Source organism: Saccoglossus kowalevskii, chromosome 20, assembly GCF_978046115.1.
Source record: "Saccoglossus kowalevskii chromosome 20, keSacKowa6.1, whole genome shotgun sequence".
Classification (NCBI taxonomy): domain Eukaryota; kingdom Metazoa; phylum Hemichordata; class Enteropneusta; family Harrimaniidae; genus Saccoglossus; species Saccoglossus kowalevskii.
This window is the reverse complement of record NC_140660.1, coordinates 11,294,913-11,306,129: the sequence shown is the minus strand read 5'-3', so window position 1 is coordinate 11,306,129 and position 11,217 is coordinate 11,294,913. Positions and strand designations below refer to the sequence as shown.

The 11,217-nt window shown below is 39.4% G+C and overlaps 1 protein-coding gene and 2 long non-coding RNA genes across 3 annotated transcripts; all 3 read right to left on the bottom strand.

Moving 5' to 3' along the window:
- Window positions 1-2,683: 2,683 nt before the first annotated feature.
- Window positions 2,684-3,524, bottom strand: LOC144356149 (uncharacterized). The gene is made up of 2 exons (XR_014927794.1): window positions 3,042-3,524; window positions 2,684-2,735 (listed from the first exon to the last, which is right to left on the bottom strand). It is a non-coding gene; the product is annotated as an uncharacterized LOC144356149 (long non-coding RNA).
- A 35-nt stretch (window positions 3,525-3,559) lies between these two features.
- On the bottom strand, window positions 3,560-9,889 carry LOC102802430 (uncharacterized). The gene has a single exon (XM_006819069.2). It carries the CDS (start codon window positions 9,887-9,889, stop codon window positions 3,560-3,562), a length of 6,330 nt encoding a protein of 2,109 aa, XP_006819132.2.
- Window positions 9,890-10,016: 127 nt separating this feature from the next.
- Window positions 10,017-10,581, bottom strand: LOC146729997 (uncharacterized). The gene is made up of 2 exons (XR_014927814.1): window positions 10,375-10,581; window positions 10,017-10,068 (listed from the first exon to the last, which is right to left on the bottom strand). It is a non-coding gene; the product is annotated as an uncharacterized LOC146729997 (long non-coding RNA).
- Window positions 10,582-11,217: the final 636 nt, after the last annotated feature.

Below are 11,217 nucleotides of genomic sequence, written 5' to 3'. Positions count from 1 at the left end.
TTAAACTATAAAGCACACACTTATTACCAGCACTCTTTATTATGGTGCATTGCAGAACACGAAAAACAAATGTAAAATAAACATTGATATTTTTTTTCCAGGAATGGCTTGAGGCTGTGTTGAAAATAAATGTGATATGTTAGTTGGGGATTGCAATTTCAAATTCAGTAATTGTCAAACTAATATTATGTGAATGGGGAGCAAAAAATAAAAAAAATATATAAAGAATTTGCCGATAAAGTCACAAGACTGATAAAGTATGTGAATGTCAGTGATGGAATACATTTACAGCTAGAATTATTGTTACTAATTTAGTACATTATTTATCACTTAATACATTTATCTTCTATTCATCTGTCATGTCGGTAAGACCACTACCATATGCCACTTGCTCTGGTATATTTTTGAAAACTGAAACGTGGCTCTGTAATAAATTACAATTATATCTAATTATAATTTTTAATATTTCAAATCATATTACACTTTTTTTTGTACCAAGCGACAGTTCCGGACATTAGATGTCACTGTTGTCTCTTTTGACTTTTTTTATGTGCAAATTCCAAGTGCTACATGACAGGACTGTGCGGCCATCTCTCTATCAAATGTCGATTCAATACGCTATCCTGGCGTCAACCATGCTTGGTCGAACACAAGCACCTGCGGACCTTAACCAAGGTTCCCCCAAAGTCGGATTCGTTAGTGAATGAATCTCGGCCGGTGGAATTGGCCTTCCCATTGAGTCTGTGGCGCACTCACCCAGGGTAGGGGTCAACCCTTTTGATGTTCAGCCTAAGGGTCTACCAATCATGAGTCTGATGCTACAACCACTATGCTACCAGTGACCGGTGGTGTAAGTGTAATCATATTACACTTACACCACTATTTAGATTTTACTTGGACTCTTGGACAATTTAACAGCAATAAAATATCTTCTTTTGTGTTTTTATATCGTGCCCAGTCATCACGTTTTCCTTCCATGTGCTAGACGATGAGTTGTCATTTCAACAAAATCAGTCAGAAAGTCAGTATAATACGTTACACAGGATTTATTATATTTTTGATTTACAAAAAAGAGAATAACTAAAACTGCTAAGACGATAAAAGGGTTCGATGTACACATTGTTTTGATACAAGATATGATCAATGAATTCATGAATATTCATACGAAAAAGACCCCCTATGACATTCATTTTTATCTAAATCCTATCCTAAGGTCTCCTTAGTTCTATTGTTTTGAACAATAATTCTTGTCAATTGTTCTTTATATGCATGGTAAATGTGTGAAATTTCTCGATAGTTAATAGTTTATTTTGAAGATGTTTTTTTATATGTTTTATGTGCAACTGGATGTTGTGAGAGTTATTAGAGAAAAGCTGCCACACAAAAATCGGAAGACATGTTTGCATACAATTGATACCAACTATCGTGCCAGTGGCGCCAAGTGCTTTCATTTTAAATGGCTCATTGGCACATATTAACAAGCACAGTTTCAAATTCACAAGAAATGACATTTTTAAATGATTGTAAATTTTAAAAAACGCTAGAACTATTAGAATATTAGTTTTAAAGTATGGAAACAGACACCTATTACAATCACTGCAATAACGACTTTCCATTTTCGACAATGTGAATTGTTTTCGCTTTTATGCAGAAAAATACAGTATTTTCACCAAGTAAAATCATATTTATTAAAGTTATTGTTCATACATGAGTTGTTGAACACACTACATAGTTTGTAATTTTATCTAGCTCCTTTCAGTCATAGTTCAAGACAAATAAAACGCAAAAATATAGAGAATATAGCAAATTATCTTTTTTTCTGTAATATTCGTGTGTAATCAGTAATTATGAAAATTGAATTATTCTTAATATAAATTTCTGAATTATTTTGTCAAAAAAGTTTTTCAGTTTTTTTTTCCACCCAGTAAACGAACACATTTCACAGTGTTTATTGTGGTGTTTACAACGCTATGTGGTAAGCCAGCTTTTAGCGTCTTTTTTGCCATATGTAATTTCATAAACAGAGACCATAAAACGGATTAGAAAAGGGTTTACATTTTTTATGTGAGGTTTGGTGATTCATTGTGGTTAACTGTGGTTTCCATCATGCGTGATTTGTTGAATCCAGCTTGAATCAAAGTTTTCAGTTAGTTTACCAAGCATATTATAGTCCTTAGTTCAACGCATGTGCACCTTGCTTCAGTACATGGAGAGTTGTGTTTAGAGTCACCGAGTTTGCAACTCTCAATGCCATGGCAAAAAATACATCTGGTGCTTGTCGCAGATATGCAAGATTACGTCTGAATCACATATTGCCAGATTTCTTGAGCCACCACATTTAAAAAAGAGACATATGTTGTGACCATTCTATATTTGCCATTATTCTCCCTTCTAGTGTTATTTTATATACTTGATGCTTGATTTGTGAGTGGTGCTTGTACAATGTTTCATGGTCGGGGTTAGCAAAGTACAAATATATGCAGGAGCATGTATGACAGTCACTCTAGGACTGAACAAGCTGTCGCACCAACTCTAACATTTTCAGAATTTGCATTGAAGTAAAACTAGTGGCTTGGCTGGTGAAACAGGTAATGTAGGACGCAAACAAAAAGGCTAATGATCGGTCCCTTGTTGGATTATTGGGAGTTGTCAATGCGCTCTCCAAAAATATAAGAAACAAATGTCCGAACATAAACTTGACACTTTATTCCTTTCCACCACTGAGAAACGATTGACTGAAAGGTATACAGAGAAATAAAGCACATAAGTAAACAATATATTTCACGTAATCGATTGATATGCATAGTATACATGTACATTTTGTACAGTAATATTACTATCATCACAGTTAGCGACTACCTCACAAAAGGTAAAGATATCACAACACATCTTAGAAATACATGGAATTACACGCAGTAGATCGTAAAGCGTAAAGACTAGCATGATCGGTAAACACGAGTCACATGTATACGAAGCAATGACCTCAAACAAACGTCGCAAAAGTCAGCAGTTCGTAACAAAGAAATCATATTTATGCTCACCGTAATATTAGACCCCAACAACCAACAACCTAAACTTCGCTTAGTGTAGTTCACTCGACTGCTGTAATTCATGCAAATGCGTCAAAACACCAGCAAGACATGATGCGATCCGCCATTTCTCTCTGCTTTTTCCCGGTGCTATAAATAGCTACCTTACCAAATCTCAACTACAGAGGGCGATGGACTGTACAATAGCAAATTAGTATAACGTTATTTGGCCATAACATCCCGGCCTCCTAATTGTGTAAATACTTGAAACAATTACAAATAAGAAAGAAGGACAAATAAATCAACATGAATACGATGAGTCCATCGCATGTAACAACATGTGTTGATGCCAAAAAAGGAACGCTGCGAGCAAAAACGGGTACATAGTGCACACAACGCAAACAACGCAAACAACACAAACAGCGCGCAAAACACACACAGCCAGGATAGCCCACACAGCAATCCGACACACAGGCTCCCAGATCTCCAAACCGGATATCCTGAAACAGTCATCCTGGAAAGTCAGAAAGTCAAGTACCACCACAGACAACATCAGCTTCCAAAATTATGCACAACTTGTCAATAGGACATTCAAGGACATTTGAGCTTGTTTTCACTTTGGCTACTCTGACCAAGTCATTGCGGTCCCTCATAACTTCAATAACTCTTCCCATCGGCCAGGAGTTCCTTGGTGATGAGTTGTCTACCACCAGAACTATATCATCTACTGCCAGGTTTCTCCGAGGTTTTAACCACTTCTGGCGCTCTTGAAGCATTGGTAGATACTCTCTTAACCACCGTTTCCAAAACATGTCTGCGAGATATTGGATCTGGCGCCACCTACGACGTACATAATTATCATGACTTTGGAACACTCCTGGTGGTAAACTCTGATTGGACTGAAGAAGTAGCAAATGATTTGGCGTAAGTGGTTCTAAGTCATTCGGGTCATCTGAAAGCTGTGTTATTGGCCGACTATTTATAATGTTTTCCACTTCACAGAACAATGTAGCAAGACCCTCGTCATCCAAGTGAATGACTTGTTCTTTCAACAATCCAAAGAGAACCTTCCGCACCGTTCTGACTTGTCGCTCCCACACTCCACCGAAATGGGACCCAGCTGGAGGGTTAAACTCCCATCTAATATTGCTTTGTTGTAATGTTCCAGAGATTCTACTATGGTTCCACCTATTTATTTCATCACGTAACTCATGATTGGCTCCAACCAAATTTGTTCCATTATCCGACCGCACAATCTTGACCTGACCTCTTCGTGCCATGAATCTGCGCAATGCATTAATGCATGAGTCAGTAGTAAGCGAATGAGCCACTTCTAAATGTATAGCTCTGGTTGCCAAGCACGTGAAAACAACACCGTATCTCTTGATAACACTCCGAGCACGTTTAACTAATATAGGTCCAAAATAATCCACACCACTACGTGTGAAAGGGGGTTCATCTGGTGTTAAACTGTCCACAGGCAAACTTGCCATCTTTTGCTCACCAGCTTTGGCTCGATATCTGCGGCATATAACACATTTCGAGATAATTCTCCGAATGATTGTATTTGCACAAAGGATCCAAAAGTGTTGCCTTAGCTTAGCTAACATCGAATTCCTTCCTAGGTGCCCAACAGTTTTGTGTACGTCTTGCACAATTAGATTTGCTACAGGAGAATCCTTAGGTATAATAATTGGATGCTTCTCATCATTTGACAGTGCTGCACGATGCAGGCATCCACCAACTCTGATAAGACCATCTTCCAGAATTGGATCAAGTTTATAGACACGGCTTGTCTTCTTAACAGTCATTCTAGTCTTACTATGAAGACCTTTGAGAAGTATATCCAACTCATCTTGGAAGTGACTTCTTTGTACATAAGTCACAATGCATCTTTCTGCCTCTTGTAGTATGTCGATATCAAGAGATGCAGACTTGAGGTTTACTCTGGACCTCATTTTTCTCATCTTGTAATCAACAAGCTGCTCTTGTTTTTTAGGATCTACATCTGCAGAGATACTTTCTCGCACTTGTTTTTGCAGATTGGCCCAATGTTGTAAATTTCTCTTACCAGTTAAGATCCATCCAACTGTCCGCTTCAGTGACATCCAGCTTGAAAAACGAGAAATGAGACTACTCATGAAGCTAGATTGCTCATCTATCAGAACAACATTTGAGAGCCTTTTCACTTCAGGATCCTCATCATGAATCCTCTCTAAGACTACTTGATTCTCTGGCCATTCCGATTCTGGAGACCACAGAAAATCAGGACCAGTAACCCATCTCTTGCATTTTATGAAGTCAGTTATTATCAAACCCCTTGAAGCATCATCTGCTGGGTTTAATTTCGTATTTATGTACCTCCACTGAGACACTTCTGATCCCTCACGAATTGTAGACACACGGTTAGAGACAAACGTATGGAAGCGTGTAGTCTCATTAGTGATGTATCTCAGCACTGACATGCTATCTGTCCAAAAATAGGACTTGTCAATGTTGTAATCCAACTCTCTCTTCAGTTTCTCATTCATTCGTACTGAAAGCGTTGCTGCAGTCAGTTCCATGCGGGGTATCGTCACCTTTTTAAGGGGTGCAACCCTAGATTTTCCCAGAAGTATGGAGCAATGAATTTCTCCTCTCTTATTGACCAGACGCAGATACGATACCATCCCATATCCTTGTTCACTGGCATCACTGAAATTATGTACTTGACATGAAAGTACTTCGCCAAAATGTTTAGGTTTATAACACCTCGCAACTGAGAATGACTCCAATTTTGGCAAGCCAGACAGCCATTTATGCCACACCTGAAGACCAGCCCCTTCAATAGGCCTATCCCATCCACTGCCTTGCTGCCACAAGCTTTGTAAAAGTATTCTTGCTGGGAGTATAAATGGTGACACAAGGCCGAGAGGATCATAGATGGAACTGACGATGGACAATATTCCCCTCCTAGTGGTTGGTCGGTCTTGCACAATAATTTTGAAGTCAAGCATGTCTGGTTCAACCAACCAAAACACCCCTAAAGCACGCTCAACAGGAAGATCATCATAGTCGAGGTTAAGTTGCTTAACTTCCTTAGAACGCTCTTCAGTCTGAATCGATTCTAAGACAACGCGACTGTTAGTCATCCATTTTGTTAGGTTAAACCCACCTCGTTGACACAGATCTCTCAGGTCATGTACCAAACTTATAGCCTTAGTTTCAGATTCTACAGACTTTAAACAGTCATCAACATAGAAGTTTCTGAGGACTGTATTCACGACATCTGCACCAAAGAAGTTTTTGTTGTCTTCAGCGGTTCTTTGAAGTGCAGTATTGGCACAGCTGGGGGAAGATACCGCCCCAAACAAATGAACTGTCATGGCATATACTTCCGGTTGTCTGTCTAAGTCACTATTAGGCCACCACAAAAACCGCAGACAGTCACAGTCACCTTTTGGGATCCATACCTGATGAAACATTGCTTCAATGTCAGCCATCAAAGCGACGGGCTCTTGTCTGAAGCGTAGCAACACACCAAGTAAGTTGTTTGTTAAATCTGGCCCTTGTAACAGATGATCATTCAATGCTGTTCCCTGGAACCTGGCTGCACAGTCAAAAACAACACGTATCTTCCCTGGTTTTCGTGGGTGGTAAACACCGTGATGAGGAACATACCAAACTTTACCATCACTTCTACCAAGTTTATCTTCATGAACTTTCACTGCATATCCTTTACTAATAATACTTTCCATGAAGGCTGTGTAATCCATGTAGAATTCAGGATACTTTCTCAACTTCTTCTCAATACCTTTAAGTCGTTTGGTAGCATATTCTTTGTTGTTTGGCAGCTTCACATCATCATCTCGAAACGGTAAACTTATCTGATAATGTCCATTAACATGACTGATGGATTCATTCACTTTCATTGTGAACATCTTGTCTTCCTGGGAGGGCTCCCTCTTGTCGTCAACTGCACGCTCAGGAAAATCAAAATTGATAGAGCTTCTTACCATAAGGTCCAACTGCTTCAGCTCTTCTGATTCCTGTACAGCAATAATATCAGCTCTGTTAACTGTGTAGCTACCTTGCTCTCTGTTATCTTCACCGCGAACTACATTCCACAAAGTCCACCCAAGACGAGTTCTGGAGGCATGAGGACTACCTTGTGGGCCGGTGACTATTTCCAGAGGCGTGTATGCATCTGGTATCGCATTCCCAATCAACAAACCCACATCAGCGTTAATCTGGGGGACATGAACTCCCTGAAGATGGGACCAATGAGAAATATCATCCTGGGTTGGAATGTAATGTCGAGACACTGGCATCTTATCCTTTGTGTAAACCTTTGGAAGATCAATAGCATTTTTACATTGGAGATCACACACTTCAAGACCATGAACAATATAGGTGTTCATGACATGTGGTACTCCCATAGTGTCAAGTGTAATCTTCACTTTTCTTCCGCTCAAACCAAGTTTCCTTACTAAACTTTCAGTACAGAAATTGATGCTGCTCCCAGGGTCAAGAAATGCGTAAGTTTCAATTGCCCGGCTACTATGCTTAACTCGTATTTTCACAGGAACAATTGTCATGGTACATTCACCATCTCCGGCCCCCATATAACACTGTTCCTTTGAAGCCATACTTGCCCAGGCACTCACAGGTCCAGGCTCAACCTTTGAGTTACCACCATTTCGTCTATCACCATTCTGAGATTTATCTTTTTCTTTAATATGTAAAAGTGTGGGATGCAGTCTTTTGCAATGTACACACGTCTCTTTAAACCGACAGTACTTCTTCTGGTGACCTATTTTGAGACATCCAAAGCAGAGTCCCTTGGACTTCAGGAAACTGATTCTGTTATCATGTGATTGTGCTGCCAACAGGCGACAGGCTTCCATAGCATGACTTGTACCATCACAATATATACATGGCTTGTCTTGAGGCTTCCTTGCTTGCTGAACATCAGTAGCACTCTTCTCATTCTCTTTATAACAAGAAGTTTCCTTTGGGTCTTGTTTCTGAGTATTTTGTTGTGCATCTGTAACCGTAGCAAAACTTGCCTTAGATGCTCTAGATTGTTGTCGTCTTTGGTTGCCGTCCTTGTTTTTGCCCTCTTCATGGTCAGTCCTGAGTGCATCTTTGCCATATATAGGGTCATTTACCTTTTTGGCTTCTTTCTTAATGAACTTTACAAGGACTCCAAACTCAACAATATCACCCCTTTCCTTAATGCCCTGCACAACACCTCTCCACTTCTCCTGCAGACTGGATGGTAACTTCTTAACTAGACTTGCCATGTTTTGGGGAAATTGTATTATTTTCACTGCATCAATACTTTGAACAGCATATTCGCATTCTTGTAGAAAAATGGAAAACGCATCCAATGCCTTCACATCATGAGCCTTTATGCTTGGCCAGCGTAAAGCTTCTTCCACATATGAGTTGGCAATCACCTCATTATCACCATACCTTTCTTCCAGTTCCCTGCGGGCAGCTGGATATCCCTGTTCTGGACTCAGATTACCATACCCAGTTACAATCTTATTTGCTTCTCCCACTGTGTATAATTCTAAATAATTCATCAGCTCCTCTGCGTTACTTGTGTTAGCTACAACTCTGGAAGTGAACTGACGCATAAACTTTCTATATTGCATAGGGTTACCACTAAATTTGTTGATGTCGGATTGGGGTTTCTTTAATTCCCGCACAACTGCCAAAATGACTTCATCAGATGATTTGTGATTAGAGACAAGGGAACCGGAATCAGAATCACTCCGAAGACCACCCACGCGGCGCATGTCATGCACACTGCCCGCAAAGCCAGGGCCGCAATTATTGTGCACACTATCACCCCGCGCATAATGCATAGAATTCGCGCTGCGCTCATCAACACACCTGTCACATGAAATGAACTCACCTCTATCCAGTGCTGGTGCCTTCACAACTGGTTGTGACTCATCATGTTTCCAATCTTTGGCAGGCTGTTCATCAATGCAAACATTATCTTGACATCTTGAATCATATTGTTCTTGTTTTATCACTTGATGTCTGTATGGTATATAGTCTCTACTCTGCTGATCATATCCACTTAATTCAAATTTATCGAGAACTTTGGTCTTTGCCTCTGCGATGGCCATCTCTGTTTCCAAGGCTAATTTTTCCTCTCGCAACTTTAAAGCTATTTTTGCTTCCTCTTGTTGAATTCTTTCAATCTCCAGTTTCTTGCACTGGTCTAATGCAGCAACCCTAGCCAACAGTTCTGCTTTACGCTGTTCTTCCTTCAATCTAGCAGCAGATAGTGAACTGGATCGAGAAGAGGCTACACTACTTTGATATCTTCCTAATCTATTTCGTGTATAAGTACCAACACTGGAAACGCTGTCTTCTGGACTTATTCCGTGTGTCTTCCTTGATTGAGAATCTTGTTTACTAATCCAGTCACTCACTTTATGGTTAAAGCTATGAAACGCCCTTTCATGCTTTTCAAACCAACTTGACTGAAATTCCCACTGCTCTTGGCCGGACAGGTATTTGACATATGCATCATGGGTATCCAGAAATTCTTCATATACTTCCATCCACGCTGTATATTTTTTTCTCACAACGTTTACATCTGTGGGTGTTTCCATTTGACCCAGTATTTGGTCTGTCATGGCATGCAGCTGCGTGCACAGTGACTTCAGTTTCTTTCTATTAATTTCCATTGCATATTCAAAACCCTTATCAGTGGGTATTTTTATCCGGGTACTGCGACGGACATCTGAATGATCACTACTCACGTGACTTCCCTTTCTGGCGGACCCTTGTGCACCAAGTGTTTCTTTGATGAAACTACGCATACTCAAATTTGGGTCAGTATATCGATGATCCATGTTCAAGACAACAACTTGCCTATTACGTCAATAGAATGTAGGACGCAAACAAAAAGGCTAATGATCGGTCCCTTGTTGGATTATTGGGAGTTGTCAATGCGCTCTCCAAAAATATAAGAAACAAATGTCCGAACATAAACTTGACACTTTATTCCTTTCCACCACTGAGAAACGATTGACTGAAAGGTATACAGAGAAATAAAGCACATAAGTAAACAATACATTTCACGTAATCGATTGATATGCATAGTATACATGTACATTTTGTACAGTAATATTACTATCATCACAGTTAGCGACTACCTCACAAAAGGTAAAGATATCACAACACATCTTAGAAATACATGGAATTACACGCAGTAGATCGTAAAGCGTAAAGACTAGCATGATCGGTAAACACGAGTCACATGTATACGAAGCAATGACCTCAAACAAACGTCGCAAAAGTCAGCAGTTCGTAACAAAGAAATCATATTTATGCTCACCGTAATATTAGACCCCAACAACCAACAACCTAAACTTCGCTTAGTGTAGTTCACTCGACTGCTGTAATTCATGCAAATGCGTCAAAACACCAGCAAGACATGATGCGATCCGCCATTTCTCTCTGCTTTTTCCCGGTGCTATAAATAGCCACCTTACCAAATCTCAACTACAGAGGGCGATGGACTGTACAATAGCAAATTAGTATAACGTTATTTGGCCATAACAGGTAACAACTGCATACTTGTTGGCTTTCCTCTATAGAATAGTTGGTATCAACACGTCATGTTTCAATAAAAGATACACTGATGGGTTTGAGGGCATAGTGAATGGGGAGTCAGTTTTTCATATTCTTACTAGACTTCACAAAATGATGATATATGTTTATTCAAAGTATTTATCATACATTTGTCCATTATAAGTACATTAAAGCATTTCAAAATATTGTTGGGAATACTGATACAACACTACACGACCTGTTTACAATATATTCACAATAAAATGTTGAGAATGTAGATGGATGAAGGGAACTTAACTTATGAATATGAACAAAATATGTTCTTCAAAAATAGGCTTGATTGTTTGTGTGTATTATGTATACTTATCTCTTTTATGTATAATCTCAAGATGGCATCTTAGATATTGCAAGTAGGGTATCACAGCAATGTGGCATGGATCTGATTCAAACTGCAACGGTTTTGTGCCCTTCTGATTCACCCTGTAGGAAACACATGCATTGAACATTGTCACGCGAGAATCAGTCTTGAAATTAGATTGGTATACAGGTGCATGTTGTGAATGCAGAAACAGGTGTATGTTATATTTAATTTATTCAAAATTCCTTT